General features: G+C 51.4%; 2 protein-coding genes across 4 annotated transcripts in view; one reads left to right on the forward strand and one right to left on the reverse strand.

The window, feature by feature from the left end:
- Nucleotides 1-3,561: 3,561 nt before the first annotated feature.
- On the reverse strand, nt 3,562-8,554 carry NCDN (neurochondrin; the record flags this gene model as incomplete). Of its 3 annotated transcripts, none has more annotated exons than XM_083809720.1 (7): nt 3,562-4,302; nt 4,637-4,779; nt 4,994-5,218; nt 5,742-5,983; nt 6,488-7,474; nt 7,782-7,953; nt 8,286-8,554. In XM_083809720.1, the coding sequence occupies 7 exons, from the start codon at nt 8,552-8,554 to the stop codon at nt 3,866-3,868; spliced, it is 2,475 nt and encodes an 824-aa protein (XP_083665846.1). In that variant the 3' UTR covers nt 3,562-3,865. The 3 variants fall into 3 exon arrangements, with proteins under 3 accessions (XP_083665846.1, XP_083665847.1, XP_083665848.1); XM_083809721.1 differs by having other exon boundaries at nt 8,291-8,432; XM_083809722.1 differs by lacking the exon at nt 8,286-8,554 and adding an exon at nt 8,165-8,245.
- The window catches only part of KIAA0319L (KIAA0319 like), a 31,476-nt gene continuing 22,403 nt past the window's right edge, over nt 8,538-17,610 (forward strand). The window contains exons 1-3 of the mRNA XM_083809719.1: nt 8,538-8,677; nt 9,868-10,034; nt 15,061-15,755. Coding sequence (XP_083665845.1) covers nt 9,893-10,034; nt 15,061-15,755 — 837 coding nt within the window. The 5' untranslated portion in view covers nt 8,538-8,677; nt 9,868-9,892. The remainder of the gene's footprint in view (nt 8,678-9,867; nt 10,035-15,060; nt 15,756-17,610) is intronic.

Here is a 17,610-nt window from a genome sequence, read left to right on the forward strand (position 1 = left end):
CCTGGGAAACACCGGTGGCGATGCCAAAATGCTGTCACCTGCTGTCCCAAGGTCCCCGGTGGGGCTGCTGGTGCGATGCACGCCCTGTCCCAGCAGCTGCCTGGTGGCGTTGCTGGCTCAGAGCGGCCGCAGCAACTGCTGGGGATCCTCCGAGTGCACCGCGACCACGCGCAGCTCCCACTGCTCTCTGCTCCCCGGCCTCCGCGCTTAAAGACCACGTGCACGTCCAGCCGGGCTCACCTTTTGCTCTGCTTGGTGTCCTCCATAATTGCTAGGAGGGATGTGACCCAGGTGGAGACCTGTCCCCTCTGCCCCCGGCTACGGGGAGCTTTTGCCACCAGCCTGGGCCCCGTTCCCAGCCCCAAGGGCCCACTTGTTGCGTTTGCACCCAAGCCAGAAAACTCTGAAAAACTGGTTTTGTGACAAGGGTCCCGGTTCTCCTTCCCAGGCAGATCAATGTGTGCTTCCAGGAGTGTGCAAGGGGCTTGAGGGAGCCACCTTTGCTTTCGGGGTCAACAGTAAAAAAAAAAAAAAAGCCATGCCAAAACAGGGTGCTAGGGGCACGGGAACAGAAATATGTGCTCACATCTCACTGCCCCAGCCAAAGCCGAACTGGTTCTTCCCCAAAATCTGGCTCCCATGGGCAGCTCAGAGAAATGTGGGCTGCTCCCGCCCCTTCCTACATCCCCTCTCTGGGAATCCAGGAGGGAACAAAGCTCCTTGCCCCAGGATGGGGCAGCCGCCCCCGCACCCTCGCCGCCCCCATTACATCCTGCAGCTCGTGGGAGGGGGCTGCTCCCGTATCCCTCCGTGCAGCGACTTTCTGAAAGACTTAATTTTATTGCCAGGACTTTGGGGATGCTACGGATACACACAGTAAGATAATGCATGCCACAGGAGGGCTCGCAAAGGCATTATGACATTTAAGCTGTCACGGCAAAACGGAGCGTGCATCTGCTCCTCGGGGGCCTTATTCTGCTTGGCCAAGGCAGGGTGAAAGATTTGCTGCTTCCCGGCGAGCTGGCCCCGGCGTCGCGAATGCACCGGGAGATAAAGCAGAGCTTGCTCTGGGTGTCGCCGGCTGCAATCCTGCTCCCTGCTGGGATCTCAAAGCACCGCGGTGGAGAGGGGTCCGCGGGCAGCAGGTGCCGTCGCCCACCCCTGGCACTGGGGGGTGGATGCCCGAAGGTGCCAGGTCCCGGTGGCAGGACCCGCAGCTGGGCTTGCAGAGCCTGGGGTGGCCCGGGAGTGCCCCCCCCCGCAGCCTTTGAAGCCTCAGCCAAGCTGCTGGCAGCCGGGGCACCGAGCTGGGGCACGCCGGGACCTGCAGCCGGGCACGAACCCAGGCGGCGGAGAGGCCCGCGTGGCAGGAGGCCTCCGCCTGCTGCGCCCGGACCTGCTGCAGGGTGCCAGGGCCCAGGGGAGGGAAATGAGCCTTTCAGGAGTGCTCTGTCCCAGCAAGGGGTTAAGAAAGCGGTGTCCTGGGACGAGAGGGCACTCGTCATTCTCAAGGCATCGGCACAGTGCTTCTGCTCCGGTGTCCAGCCCGGGAGAGCTCCCAGAGCAGCACCAGTTTCTTCTCCTGTCCTCTGCCAGTTCGCGGCAGCCATGGGGATGATGTTTCATGGCACGGAGAGAAACAAGACTCCCGAGGGACATCGAGGGCCTCAGGAGGGCTCTGGCATTGTCCTTCTCACACCTGGTGGGATTTTCCCTTGAAGAGAGTGAGGACGAGGGGTGTGGGACCAACACAGGGTCCTCTCCGGGATCCTGCCCGTGGCTGAAGCCCGCTGCCCGGCACGTGCTGAAGGATGACCTGGAGGACATCCCGCGGCCCTGGGTCTGCTCCCAGGGAGTGGGGCTGTGCCGTTAGCAGGTGGCCTAATTGGGAATTAAAGGCAACAGTGAAAGGCCTCTGGATCTAGGACTGCTCTGGTCTGGGACGGGGTCCTGCAGGCTGGGACAGGATCTCTGCTGGGTGTCGGAGGAGCTCCTAGGACAGCCCTGGGGATTAACACCGGCCAGGCCAGCACTGCTAACCCCCGGGAGCTGGGGGCATGGGGAGCACCCTCCTGCTGATACAGGTGCCTGCCTCTCGTTAACACTAATGATAGCCTTCTATTAATTGGAAGCTCACACCCTTTGACCAGAGGCAGAACAGCATGAGGGATGGGGAACAGTTGAAGCTAAAGTGTTTGAATGTGTTTTTTTTTTTTTCTTACAATCTGAAGTGTATTTCTGACTGTTCCAACGGATTGAAGTTCGCTGCGTTGCAGGGATGAGCTGTTCTTGGCAGCACAGGGAGGCTTCCAGCCCACGCGTGCTCAGAGTTATGCTCTTTTCCAAGTCCAGGAGCCTCATTTGCTTGTTTGGCTTGCATCGCTTTCTGCTGGTAGCACCTACCTTTGTTTCAACTTGCATTAAGCTTTCAGGGCTGAGCTGGAAAGATCAGAAAGATACTTTTCCCGAACAACAGCAGACAGCAGACGCCTCCTCTCCGGTTATGTAAGGCATTCTGCTTTCATGAAACGGCGAGTTAAAAATACGGTATTAAGCAGGAATGCTCCCGGTGTCAGCCCTCTTTTCGAGACAGCTCCTCGCTTGTTTTTTCTCTCAATCTGGCGATTCCACGGGTCCCCGCTCCCCAAGGCTTTGCAGGCAGCCGGGGTCAGTGCCGTGTGTCTGTCCCGCCTGCCAGACCCGGTCCCCGCTGACGATGCCGCTCCCAAAGAGCTCTTAGGGTGACACCTGGTGGAAACGCCTCGAAGTGCCCGGCTGCAGCCCGAGCACGGAGCTCTGCGCCTGGCGGAATCAGCCCGGCTCGAATCACCGCTCCATCCAGGCTGCTAGTTCTGTTTTTTGTTTGTTTGTTTGTTTTTTTATGCTTTTAGGCTCACGGGGCACCCTAGGGCTGACCGCCCAGGCTGCAAAGCCAGGGGTGCAAGGGATGTACATCGTACATCGCTTACGTTCTTACATCTGGCCGTCCTCTTCTGCAAAGCCTGCAGGGAGACGGTGAGATGTAATTCATCCATTTCTGTTTCTTAATCCTTGTCTGAGGCTCCAAAGAGAGCCAAGGTCTTTGCAGGTTGAAGAACTCCGCTCCCTGCGAGACCAGAAAGCTCTCCCTGCACGTCCCATCCCTGCTGCAAGAGGGAGCGTGAGCAACCAGCACAAATTAGGGCTGGGCGTTGTGCAGGTGTTTTACGGGGCAGCGAGTGGTGCTGCAAGGGCTTTCTTTCTAGGCATGGATGTGGGGTGATGGCACTAGTCACAGGTGGGAACACACAAAGGGCCTTTGGGCACCCCCAAACCAGAAGGGGACAGCTGTGCCAAATTATGGAGTTATTCTCACCGGTATATTTTAAAGCTCTTCATGTTCCTGCCTTTTGCAGACTTCTACTTGTAGTGCCAAGCTACTTTACCAACACACGGACCTTTGACAGAAGGAAAGGTGACATTCTGAAGCAATTACTCTGACAAAATTGGGAAGCATGTAAAAGGGAGAAGCAGGCGACATCCCAGGGCCCTAAGTGGAAATAAATCCCAGCACTGCATGAGTTTGAAAAATGACGCAATAGAAAACCTCTTTAATAATTAAATGGGCTGTTTTTAAAACAAAGTACTGACAGAAGGTCAAGCAGGGACATCTTGAAATGTTCTGAGGCACCAACAGTTCTTTGCGTCGGGTTCTGGACAGAACAAATCCTGTTGAGCTCTGCTGCATTGCTCCAGTTTTATGAAGCTGGTCATTAAAACGCCTCTTGTTGTCACTGGTACCAAAGGGTGCGTGAGAAATGCTGAACAGATCTCGCGCAGGTGCCTGGCTTCGCTTGCCACACCAGGGTGCTGCCGAACAGAGGCTCTATCGCTCGGACAGACACTGTTCCAAAGCTGCCATGCCATACAGGTTGGCCCACTCCTCCCCGTGGTGGGACAGGATCACTTCCCTGCACGGTTTGCTGGCTCTGGCCAGCTCGAGCAGCACGCCCTGGAAAGCAGCAACGAGTTCAAAATCCACCGAGGCCGGAGCAACGCGCGTCAGTGCCTCCGAGAGACCTTCCAGCCACCGCGCCTGGAGGACAGCTTGCGGCAGCCAGGGGTAGAGCGGCACGCAGCCGGCCAAGGCCTGCATCCCCAGGAACCAGAGCTCACGGATGTCACCCCAGGCACTTGCGTAGGCAGGGGACACGGCCAGGGCCGAGCAGCAGCTGCTGGGGTCTGCTTGGGTGATGTGGGCCTCTGACAGGAAGCGAATGGTGGCTCCGAAAAACTCCTTGGCAGACTGGGTTCCCTGAAGAACTGGAAGGAAAAGGAAATGAATGAGCTGGTACAACGCTTACACGGCTACCGGAGGGTTGCTTCAGTGCATCTGCCTGCAGCAGAGCTGTCAGGGAGCAGAACGTCACGCTCCTGCTGTAGAAATCTCTTAACCCGTGCTGCTTCCCAGCCCCTCAGCCTGCTGAATTTTCTACATATTCCAGATTTTTGCCTTCGTCACGTTTTCAGTGCCAGAAATCTCGCCTGAAACTGGGCCTGCTTCCCTCGTGTTTGTTTTCTCCAGCCTACCCGCCCGGAGCCCAGCTTCCGCCTGTGCAGAGCGATGCGCAGCTTTGCCAGCGGGAACACTTCTCACCTGCTGAACTTGCGAGGACGCTGGCCATCATCAAGCCCAGAGTGGCAATGTTGGCTGCTAGGACCAGGTGATCCTTCTGAGGTAGCAGAAATGGAAGAGACTTCAGCAACGTGTCCATCAAGGAGCAAAAGGCTTTCTCTTGCCTAGAGAGAAAGCAAACCCTGAGTCACTTCCTGATCAGAGCCGGACACACCTGAAAACTTCAAAGGGAAATGCAGCATCAAAAAGGTAATGTGATGGGCACTGAGAAAAGGGACATCCCTTTTTCAGTACAGTGTCTTAAAAGATCCTGCAAGCTCATTTCACATTGCACCCTCTGACTGACAAGCTTAAAATAAGCCTCTGCAGCTCTGTTACCTGATGAGCTCGGGTGCAGTCACGACCAGGTTAAGGAAAATCCCACAGGCAGTCTGTAGGCTCATTTCAGTGCTTGTCAGGGGCGTTAGGGACCCAGGCTCGGAGGTCAGCACCTTCCACTGATGCAGGAAGTAGTCACACAGCAGCGCCGGTGCCCCTTCTGAGATGAGGATTTCCCTGGGCCTGTCCTCGGCTGTTAAATGGCAAAAGCCAGGCAGCAGAAATCTAGAAGGGGAAAGAAATTGAAAACACAAGGTAGAACGCAGAGAGCTGGATCTAAGCCCTGCATTTGCATCCAACCAGGAGAAAAAAGGGGCCATAGAATCGGTACTGCAGGGAGAACAGAAAAGAGAAATGACTCTCAAAATCAGCTCAAGCAGCAACACAGTGCTGAGTTCCTCACGCCTGAGGGAAAGTATTGAAACCTCAAAGAAGAGACCATGTAGGCTGATCTGCTTCCATAAAGGCCCTATTCTTTCCTCTGCTTGCTACAGCTAAAGCCCTGACACACAGCTTCCACAAGTCCTTCCCTGCCTCTTAGTCTTTGTAAGCAGCTGCCATCTCACATTAGTCATACACAGAGGGCTTGGACAGCTGCATCGCGCTGCGGCAGTTCCAGTTGCCTCTTTCACAGGAAAGGATCAACAAGAACTTGACCTAAATGCAGGATGCGTTTCGCTGGACCCAGGAAAAAAGAGTTGAGCTCTTCTGTGGTGAAACTTATCAGCTCTGTGCTTAAAATACACACCTCAGAGCGTCCTGGGGTAAGACAGAGCCTTCAGTGCTGGCCAGCCCTGCCTGCACACCATCCGTCGGGGGAAGACCCTCAGCTGTGCCGCTCTCTTTGAAAAGCTTCTTGGCATAACGAACGAGGAAAGGCAGCAGCTCACAGATTTCCTGCTTGAGGGCGGACGTCTCTTCTGCCATCCAGGCTCCAAGGATTCGGACAGAAGCAAATATGAAAGGGTCTTGCAGCTCCTCCTCTTTAACCTGTGTGAAGAAGCAGACAGAAAATTACATGTCAGAGCCCCCGTCCTCACAAGCTACCTCAGGCATGAAAACCACAGTGGGCCAAGATGCGTATTTTGGTCTATGCAGCTATGTCCATGAGCTGCTGAGCTGACAGAGCCACTCTGGACTTCTGCAGCCATGGCATACGCTAATTCTCTTTATTATTTAGAGGTAGGAAAGGGATGGAATAGAAAAACAAGAATCACGGCGATCATGGAGTTATTAATTTGCTATCTTGTGATCTATCAGACTGGCCACATCATCCTGTACCTACACGTAGCTTTGAGACCAGTAAGAACCACTTTAGTGTTCCAGTGTTTTTATCTTGACCCAGGAATTCTCTCACTTTTACCTTTCTGATTCTCTCCCCCATCCCTCCTGGGAAGAACGAGTGAGCGGCTGTGTGGTACTTAGCTGCCTGCCAGGGTTAAACCACAACAAAGGGACATCAGACGTGCCCTCTGCTTGAAAGTTCTGCCTTACCTGCCTCAGGTAAAATATTACGGCTCCAAATGCTTCCTCCATGATCCTTATGAGCTGCATTTTCTGTGCTTCTTCCAGCAGCGATTCTTCTTCTTTCAGACACTCCTGGATGCCCATCTCCATGAGGACATAGCAGGCTGTTACCACTTCTTTTTTCCCCTCCGTCTCCATGGGATCTGGCTCCTCTAGGGTCAGGCGGACCTCCACACAAGCCAAGTTCACCAGCAAGGCCAGGAACTTGCTACCAGTACTCCCTGCTGGGATCCACTCTGACCCACAGGCCTGCATGAGGCAGGCAGCAAGCTTCAGAGCAGGGTCCCGCTGTGAATGGCTGAGTTTACTGCCCAAAATTTTGGCCAGCCCTTTGTAAATTCTATGGAGGCACTCAGAGCCCTTTGAGTCCTGTGTGAGAGGTGATGAAAGGGGGATAAAGTGAGGCAAAAGCTCGCACAGCTCAAATTTGGTCATGTCTTCAGCCTTGAGAAACTCTTCAGAGAGCTTGCTCAGCACGGCCAGGAGGTGCGGAGCATCTCTCTGCCAGCACTTCACCTCTGCTACAGCGAGCAGCCCCAAGAGCAGCGTCAAGGCACGGTCAGAGCCGTAATTGCCATTCACATAGGCGTGGCAGAGGGCAGCCACTGTTCCTTTGGTCACCAGCTCTCTGGGACCCCTGGGAGTGGCCATGACAGCAGTCAGGCACTGGTATGCATCATCGATCATGGAAGTGCTGTCCGGATTACAGGGGGAAACCAGGACGTCATTGAAGGTTGGGATTTTGTTCAGGATCTGGGAGTGGCCAGCTAACTCCGGATCGGTGCAGAAACATGCCAACAGAGTGAGGCCAAGTGCCCTGAAGGTGTGCTCGGGGCAGCCCGAAGGGGGCTCCCTGGAGGTCAGCAGGCGATTTGGAAACGTGAATCCAATTGCGTCAAAGATCTGGCGACGGGTCTTTGAGTCCAGTTCTCCGGCTCTGACTGCTTTGGTCACCTGTAAGGCAAACCAGGGGTGAGAGCACAGCATAACAAGAAGCTTTGCTAAGACTTTAACAACTTCAGAGAACTGAATTATCAAATAAGAAGCAAAATAGTATTTCATGGGTGCAGAAAAGTGAACCCCTGACTGCTGAGCTGGTCGCTAGTCAAAGTGCTAATCCAGAGCTTTACCACAGGGCTTCTAGAGCTGTGGAAACGTTAACTAACCATCACCATACCCAAACAAAGGAGAGACGATGCCCACTTTGCTGGCGGGAGCATCAAACCAACCATTTGAAGCATCTTGCCCTCCTGACCCTCACCAGAAGCAAGGCAGCAAACTGCTCGCTGTCGCTGCTGGCGTCTCGCAGCACGTCGAGGCACCTCTTCAGCGTCGCACTCCTGGCACCCGCAGCGCCCTTGGGTGCAGCTCCGGAGCCTGAGGCCATGGCAATGGGGCCGGTGGCACAGGAACTGAGCAGAAACGACGGGGAGCTGAGGGGGAAAAAGGACGGGGAGCTGAAGGGACAGGGCGGGGAGCTGAGGGAAAAGGATGAGGAGCTGAGGGGGGGGACACCCCCAACCCCACACCCAGAATGAGGCCGTAGCCCAGCTGAGGAACGCCACCAGCTCCCCTCGCTGCCGAGGAACCCACCGCAGCACCCCGACCTTCCCCGAATTACGCTATTTTCGGGGCAGCACCCACCCCCTCACGCCATCCCCTCGCGGCCCTTCCACCCCCAGCCCGGCCTCACGGCCCACGGCCCCGCTCCGCCTCGCAGCCAAACCGCGCTCTCCCTCCGCTCCGCCAACCAATCGCCGGGCACCTTACTGAGCAGTCCCCGAAGCCAACGGCCCCCTCGCAGGACTGTGGGCAAACCACCCGTGACGGCCAGGCCGGCGGGTGGCAGCGGGACGGAGGGGGGACTCCGCACCGAGCCGGGCCCAGCCGGCTGCGAGGGCCCGGTACCGGCGAGGCGCTGCCCTCACAGGCCGCCCCGGTGTCGGTTCCGGTTCCGGGAGGTGTGGGCGGGCTTCCGGGTGAGGGGAGGGGAGCGGGCAACCGCCGCTCCTGAGGCGCCGCCGCCGCCGCCATGGCCGCGGGGCAGGAGGAGGAGGCGGCCCCGGCGCCCCCCGCTCCGCCGCGCTCCGGGCCCCGCCGCCCGCCTGAGGCCGCCGAGGAGCAGCGGAGCTCGCCTCGCCTCGCCGTGCGCCGCTGGTACGTGCCCGGGGCACCGACGGGCACCGGGAGGCGAGGGGATGAACGAGGGGACTCCCCCCCCCACCCCCGTTGTGTGGGGACCCCTCCGGTCTGTGGGGACCCCCCCAGTGTGTGGGGACCCCCCTCAGGCCCCCCCAGCCCTCGTCCCGTAGCCCCCCGGCGGTGTCCCTCGGGACCCGGCACCCTCAGGACCCCTTCCCTCCCGCCCCCTGTGTGCCTCCCGGTGCCCACGTTGGAGCCAAATTCCCCCTAAATATAGCAAATAACGAGCGTTTAAGCGGTGCGCTGGTCAGGGCTGCGCTAATGCTCCTTTTCGAGCCTTCGGTGATGACAGGTTGAGCTCCTGGTGCCTAACAGCGCTTTATTTCTCCTTGGAAATAGATATTGGTTATTGCTTGTGAGCTAGATAATAAAGAGATATAAATAACTAGTAAGAAATAACTAGTAAATAAATAACTAGTAAGATATAAATAAGAGATATAAAAAGGTATATGAAATATATAGATTTCTATATAGATATATAGAATATTTTATAGATACATTAGATATTTTATAGATACGTTTCTTTCTAGCACACATCACCCAGTGCTGATGTGGGTTTCAGGAACACGTGAGGCAGCCTTTCTCCTAGAAAGGCAGAGGAGCATCGATGCTTTCATTTTTTGCACCCTGCAGAGCGATATATGAGGCAAAACGGGGCTTTAGCTCGGCGCCGTTGTGTTCTTGTCTCTGTTTGTTTGTGGCTGGCACCAGGCAGCACCGCCGTGCAAGCGATGATGGCGCCGAGCAGCTGTGCGGGGTTTATCGACGTCCGCGTGCCCCCGGCGGGGCTGGGTGGGCAGCTATCGCCCGTGGCATATCTGAACCCAAATGTGTCTCAGGAATCCAGCAGACTGCGCTTTTGGATAATTTGGTGCTGAAAGTGGTGGAGACTAGAAGGGGAAATCACAGGGGTGATGAGAGGGTGAACTGCTGCAGTTCCCAACTGGAAATTCTGCTGCTAAAGGTCTTGGTTTCGCCTGGTGACATTGATAATTACTTAGCAGCAGCTGGACAAAGTCACAGCAGATAAGATTAGATGTTCCTTTTCGTCCACAAGTGCTTCATGCTCTTCATTATGTTGACTGGGTCCTTGCAACAATATTCCAGTTGCCAGTAGATGTTTTCTGTTTTTCATACATTTCTAGAACCCTGTTGCTGCCCGCAAAGGCCATGGAGAAGAGGCTGGAAGCCAAGTTCAGCATCAGCGCTCCGTTTCTGTCGCGATATTGCCTGGAAAGACCTGCAAGGGAGCTGAGAAGTCTGCAGCTGTTCTACCTGTGTGCTTGCCTGTGTGCCTTGTGCTCCTCGACAGGTGATTCTTCTGTTCTGTCTGGGGCCGCGTATCTGTTCTTGATTGTATTGATCCCTCTCGCTTGTTTGAAATATTCTGAAAGGAAGGTGAAATTGTTAGCAGCTAGACTTTGTAGCAGATTAAAAACAAATTTGATAGTTGCTAAACGATCTGTCAAAGTCCTAGGATAAATAAAACTCTGTGGACAGGTGTGGGGCGCGAGGGGGGTGTTTTGTATAATGCTATATCGCTCTCGTAACCAACTGTTATTTTGAGTAACCAAGTAGTTGGCAGTTGTCTGTCTTTTGTGTATTTGTCTCTCACAGAGAGTTTTCTCTGAGGCAAGCGTCTTTTTTCTTTATTTTTTTTTTCCCAAAAGGAATCAAGTGATATTCTGGATAATAATTTAATCTAAGCGATACCCAAAAGAGGTTGGAAAGGGAAGAACATTTTTTTTTTTAGCCCTCTTATATTTAAGACTCCCCCAAACCCAGTGTCAATAGTCTGTATTTGCCTACTGGTAAATATTGTTTGGCTTTTATTTCCTGTTCAAACTTGAGTAACCAACCACCTGCTCAAGTAAATAACCGAATCGGCAGCTTAGATGGCTGCTTTCATGTAATGGCCTGGATGGGATTTTTTTCTTGTATCTAAAAAAGCTCAGATTCTCTCTTTTTTCAGAGAGATGGGTTAAGTTTCTGAGAGTATTTTGAAGACACGTCTTCACCCAGAGGTGGTGGTTTACCATGTTTTCACATAGCATTTACCAGATCTTTGTGAAGAAAGCTTGTTCTGTGGCTGTTTTCTTCAATTTGCAGTGAATTAGAGGCTGAAGGCAGTGGTGTCTTCAGTATTTATTAACCCCTGTGACAGCTCCCACTTGCAGGAAGGTCTTAATGTCTTAATGGCAGCAAGAGAGGAAAAGGGGGGTTGTTCTGCTCTGCTTCTTCCGTCCCTGGATATGTTCTGTAGGGTGCCACAATGTCTATTGTTTCACCGGGCATTTCTTGACACCTACCAGTAAGCTTGACTGAGCTAACGAGCTGTGAGATCTTAATCTGCTAATTTAGAACCTGGAAAAACGGAGTTGTATTCCTGTTCATAGTAAAGTGTTCTCAGCACTTTGTGTTTCAGTGGTGTGTCAGATGGATTGTGTTTCCTTGTAGACTGGACTTTGTACTTAACGTTTCCTGTCTCTAGCGATATCCTAGAAGTTAGAGCTCTGAATCATATGTTGATCTTGCACGGTGCTCTGGCCGGTGCTGTGGCTTTGAGTGTTTACCTCCTTGGGAGAGTTAAAAACCATGAAGGCTGATGCTTGTATGAAAACAAAAGTGATTATGTATAGAGCATTTCTGTTCTTCTGGTTTTGTATGTGTCACTTAAGCAGCAGATCTGTTAAACTGAAGAGGAATCGTGTTTGCATGGAAACTTACGTGATCGTGTGGCATTACCTAAGAGGAATTATGTTGACACACTTGGTTACATGTGACAGATTAAAAAAAAAGTCTGTGCAGTCAAGTCTTTAATCATTAATCTGGTATCATTAGGGATTAACTGCCTGAGTAAGTCTATGAACCTGAGCTTATTAATAGAAACTGTTCCTACCCGTTTCATTCTCCTGCTGTTCAGCTGTGAGCTGCACCGCAGGGGCAGGAACTCCACAGACTGAGAAGGAGAGCGTTTTTTACTGGTCCTAGAGAAGAAGAAAATGACAGAAACAGTGTGTCTGGCACAAAGAACTGGAAGGGGCTGAACGGACAGCTTCTGTCTTAATAGACTGAAGTTGGTAACTCTGCATGTGCTCACAGCTGCCTCCTGTTTGGTGCAGTCCCATGCCTGCCGAGGGCAGGCGCTGCACCCAGTTCCGGGGAGATCCCCGTTTACAAGGCTGCAGGGAGCAGCGTGGGGCTCCTGTCACCGTTCGTCTGGCCCTTAGGGTGCTGCTGTAGGACTGCAGGGAGGCAGTGTTTCGTGAAGAGGCTGTGTGAATTTTCCTGGCAGACCGAGATGAAATGCAAATGTGGATTGAAGAGCTCTGCTTTCTGCCACCGTGCTTCAGTAAAGTTGTGTGAATCTGCGGTGCCTGCCAAACGCCGTAGGAACTGCGCAGCTGAAAATCAGTATGGTTCTGTGAGAAATGCACATCTAGACTGCTGTCACAGCGCATTGCAGGTTGCCTTTTAGCTTCTGTTGTTTCTCTGAGTTAACTGAGTTTTAAGCTGTCCGTGTACAGCAATATGGAAACCGTGTTGGCTAATTTCAGATAAACATGTCCTAGGTGGGCATTAGCAGAGCACTGGAAATGAAATCTGGCCAAAACATAATTCCAACTCTGCATCTTGACTTAGCAGTTAAAAGAGAAGCAGAATGCTCTCAGCATGGTGGTGGTTTGTCATCTGGGTTCAGTCATGGCTCTGGCGTACCTAGGAGGTGCTCGTGGGGTTTCAGGTTTTAAATTTTAAATGAATAAATATAATTCTTGTGTATGTGGTAGTTTCTCACATGGAGTATCTGGGATCCATTCTCTTACATGTGCCACATTCTGTTTGTGCTTAGTTCCAGGGCTGATGCTGGAAAGCTCCTGATGAGCTTCCTTGGGTTCTGTATTTAGTTAATTAGTGTGGTATGTGTGAGCCAGGGCTCGCGCCTGAGGTGGAGGAGCAGGGGTTTTAGGGATGTGGAAAGCATCCCATTTCCCTTTTGCACGGGATGTATTAGGGACAATGCTTCACCTTTCACAGGCAGTGATTTATTTTTTTTAGACCAGCTTGAGTCTTTACAGGTAAGATCCTCTTGAAGGTCACAGCACGAGCATTATCCTTCCATTTGCTACTTCTTTCTCCAAGTCCGATGTGCGTGTGGCCTGTATCCACACGTACCTTTTGTGTGTACAGCCCCCTCCTTGGACTCTGCCCTCATTCCAGGCCCATCAGGCTGGTGCCAGGTGCTCGTCCCTGCCTGCGCACGCAGCCTCGTGGCAGGGTGGCTGTCAGCCCGAGCACCTCGGAGTGGAACAAGGTCAGATGCCTGCCCCGGGCAGGCTGCCGTCTGTTTGCTCTCGAAGGAAGCGCTGCGTGCTGATGAGGAGTGACAAGGATGGCGCTGATCTTAAAGGTGCTGTTGTCAACGTCTCTTTCTGTTGAACATACGCAACGTTTCACTTACGCGTTGCAGTTGGACGTTTCTCAAGAGAGGAGCTTCCCCTCCTTTCTTGCAGCTCTGGGTTCAGACACCTGCAGAGAGCTTTGGTCCCCCGTGGCTTGGGCACAGATCTCGAGCGCCTTCTGTTGCAGCTGATGCCAGCTTTCTGGAGCCTTGTCTTTGCTGAGCTGGCCTCACAAATAAGCTATAAATAACGCTTCTGCTTCTTCCTTGCTGATGTCTCAAAAAGAAACTTTCCGTGTGGTGCGAGTTCCCGTTTTGGGTTAAGATTCTCGATGTTGCAAGAGATTGCACAAAGAAGGAGCATGGATATGGCCGTCACCCGTTATTTTTAGCAATTGTCTGATCCCTTCTGGGTGAGAAGGTCACTGCGTTTGGACATCGTTAATGACCAGTGGGAAAAGAGCTGATAACACCTACTGTGGTGTTTGGGATAACTGAGTTACAATGAAATGCATCCTCCATCATCCCTGCTTGCTTTCTGGGGTCGTACGAGGTTATTCAGGAGATGCTGGGGGTTGGTGCAGGAGGAGGGGGAAGGTCACGGTACGTTTGTGTCGCCACCTTTGGGTATTAGCTGTGATTCAGAGGGGCAGAGTTCAGTGCCACATCATTAGTGTGAGGTAAGTGCCTGTGGCAGGGATTTAAAGTCCTTAAATCAAAAGTAACCTAAATGTCCAGGGTGGAAGATGCTTGCAGTTGCCTGTATCGGTGTGTTCCCAGAGTTTTCCAGGACTGGTGTTCCAGGAGGTCGGTCACTGCTTGTGAGCTCCAGATTTGATCAGAGAAGTATCTCCTCCTCTCCACTTTTGTCTGTGTAGCGTTTGGCACTTGGAAAGCTTCCTGTGACCTGAGCCTGTCCCGGTCAGCAGGGTGTCACAGTAGCGTTGGCGGGGGGCCTTGCATGACTGTTTTCAAGCCTGATAAAACACACTGCAGTGCCGTCACCAGATTACTTCTGTTCGGTGGATAACGACATGGATATTTGTGTGGCTTTTCTTCTGGGCCTCAACAGATTCTATTTTAATGTGTTTGTAACTTGGAAGCGCCAGGAGAAGTGGGATGAGAATTCTTTTCAGTGGAGACAGACAGATGGATCAGCAGCCTTACTTACATGCCTGTTAGTTTTAGTCCTACTATAGTGAGCGTGGCTATAATTCAGCATGAATTCTGTATTCATTCAGAGTTGCTGAAACAACAGTGTGTTACTGAACTCTTCTTTAAATGCTGTCAAGAAATGGCGATCGGGTATTAGAATTTAAATTCAGGCTTCTTTATTATAGCAGAGAAAAAGGTTTTTTCCCATTTGCATTGTGTTCAAGAACTCCCTTCCTGACAGGGAGCCAGATCTGGAGCATAGTGTCCAGCTGCACAACTCGGAGTCCAGTGACATAGTTTGTAAAGTAATCTTCTAGTGACCTATTATCCCTTGGATGCTGAACACAGCACAGTGTAGCAGTCCCATAGGTCATTAGTCTATTTTTAGGCAGTCCTTAATCTGTAGAGCTCTGAATTTTGGAAGCCTTTAATCCATTGATCCCTGCAAGCACTCCAATTTTTCATGCTAAAAAGAAAAATCCATGTGCAGAGCAGTTGCTGCTTTGCCCCTGATCTGAGGTCTGAAGTAACTTGACTCTGAAATTACGTCAAATGGCTCGTGGTCCGTTTGATAGAAGATGTGCAGATAGCAGATTAATGTCTAAAACCTGATGCAAAGACACTTAAGACCAGGTCTGGATTCCAGGAAGCCCTTGTCGAACTGTTTTGTACCCTGTCTCCCACATTACTTCTGTGCTCTGAATTCATCTTGGCAATAGCGATGAGGTTTTATTGTCCACTCCTTTGAAAAACTGAGAATTGTTTTTTGTCTTCCCTTTCCCAGATGCAAACTGGAACAGATCTAAGTGTGAACCAGGGACGATCCTGCTTGGTGGACATTTGAGATCGTGGGAGGATCATCACTTACAGCTTCTGGAAGGATTTCATACTGTACAGTCCTGTCAGACTGCTTGCTGCCAGAGCCCCACCTGTGATGCCTTTTGGTTCTTGGAAAATATGTGCATCCAGGTGAACTGCACTCTGCCTGCCATGTGTCAGGCGAACAGGACTGGCTCTTCTGATTCCATTTTGGTGTTTTTAAAGAAATCCAAAAGCACAGAGCACTTAAAGCTTCAAACAGGAAGCAACACAAAGACCTGGCTTCGCAGGTGGTTGCACTGGGGCGTCCCTGTCCCAGGGAAAAAAAGACTGCGGAGGTCCTTCCAGAAATGGAGCCTGGCAAATAACGGGGTGGAACTCCTGCAAGGGGACATAGCAGCGAGCCCCAGTGGTGAGGCTGCAGCCAGAGCATCAGACAGCAAACCTAGAAAGAGCCGAAGTGAAACGGAGCGCTTGAAGGATCAAGTACTGAGGCGCTTAGTGGAGGACAGGCCTGGTCCTGAAACCCATCCAAAGCAAGGGAAAGACTCACTGAAACATGGGCAGGAGCCGGACGATGAGAAAACCAAAAGCCCGTTCCCTCCTAAAAGCGATATTGTGAACGGATCAAGTGATGCAGACAGTGTTGGCTTTCCGCAGGTAAGGGGGATTTCTGGGACGGCTGTCACCCTCCAGCTCTTGCTGTATGCAGACTTGGACTGGAAACTTTTTAAATATAGGATAACTTTCTGGATGTCTGTTCTCAACCTTCTAGCCCTCAGTCAACAGAGCAAGGGCAGGTGTTTTTTGTTTTGTTGGGGGTGGGTTTATTTTCCTCCTTCCTATTTGGGAACTGTCTTTGAGAAGATGAGGAGAGGTGGAAGTCCTGATATGGCTTATTTATCCATTGTATAATCACAGAACGTACACAGAGATGAGGCGCAAGGGTGAGATGTGACAGGATGTCAATGGGAAGCGCTTGCGAGTTGAAGACTTACCTATAAAAGCACCTTTTTAGATCCACAGAAGTCATAAACTGTTTTCTTTTGGGTAAACTGTTTGCTTTTGAGTGCTGGATTGAGGCAGTTAAGTACGTTATTTATAGACTTCTGCGTCGGGTTTCCCATGTCAGCGTGCTTGCTTGACTTGGCATCTTATTTTTTTCCTTCTGTTTTTGAAGACAGTTTCAGTTTCTCAAATCCACAAAAGCTTACATTGGCACTGGTTGAATGAAGCCAGTTTAGTGTCTATTCCAAGCACGTACAGTGTTAATCTAGTAAATCCAGATGTTAGTCTCAAGAGAAAGCACATTTCAATAGCTAAATGATAGTTGTATTTTTGAATCTGCTAATATTTTTTTGAAAAATCATACAGAAAAAGCCCAGACGGGTGACGGTGAAACAGGAAGAATCCTATTCCATGAAACTGTTTCTAAATCCTTGAAGCCTGCTGCCTTTTCCTGTTGTTACACTCTTGTTCTGGAAACTTGACTGAATTTATTTCTCTCCCTTGTATGCAAATCTTGGTTCCAGGTACGGCTGTGACTGGTGTGAGCCACCACCCTGCAGAGCAGGATGTGGAGAGCAGCCAAAGGACACCGCTGAGAGCTCCAGGGCAGCCCGGGTGGCGTGTGAAATCATGCACTAATACTTTGCAAATGTTTGATTTTCCAGAACCTCGCAGCGTTCAGGGCTGCCATAACATCTCGGCTTTCTCCCTCCCCTGCAGTACTGCAGCATTTCTACCCTGCCTGTTCTTTCTTCTTCCTAATATCTGAGATTTCCTCGGTGACCCCATTCTCTCATTCATTACGTACGTAATGTCTGGCGAGGCTTCTTGACAGCCAGCCTTACGTGTTGTCTTTTGCTCTTGGGTAATAGTTGCTGTCTCCCCGCTTGTTCAGTTTGTTCGTGTTATTGCAGTTCGGTGCCTTCTCAGTAAGCTGGCTGCAAATATTACATATCATGGATTAATCAGCTGCTGAATAATGCTGAGTATCCAAGGTTTCCCATCCTTAGGAAGTGCTCTCCTTTGTTATTATGGTGCACCACTGGAGGTATGCAGGGGGAAGGGGTTTTCTTGCTGTTTTTTTGCTAGTAAGAAAGCCTGGATCTTTTGACAAAACGCCATTTTGTCACAATAAAAACTTTTTACTGAAAAGTACCGGCTGTGATGAAATTAGTGGCAATCACACTTCTGAGGTGTAGGGTAGAGTTCTCAAGAAGGAGAAAGAATTAAAAATAAAAATCCACCTTAACAGGAGTATTGAGTCAAAGCTAATCCTACCCAGCCCTGGGCTAATTCCTTGATTATCGAACGATCCAGCTTTCACAGGCAAAATATAAGTCAAGCTATGCATCTGTCCTTGCATTTCTGGTGTGAGAGCAGTTTAATTTAGGCCAAGGATATAACGTTTGAGGCTGCGTACTTGGGACCTGGCCAGCCTTTGCAGGAGGGAGATGCTAAAACAGGGAATTTTCCAACTTGGGTTGGTTATGGGCCAAAATAAGTAAAG

This window comes from Anser anser, assembly GCF_964211835.1.
Source record: "Anser anser genome assembly, chromosome: 24".
Classification (NCBI taxonomy): Eukaryota; Metazoa; Chordata; class Aves; order Anseriformes; family Anatidae; genus Anser; species Anser anser.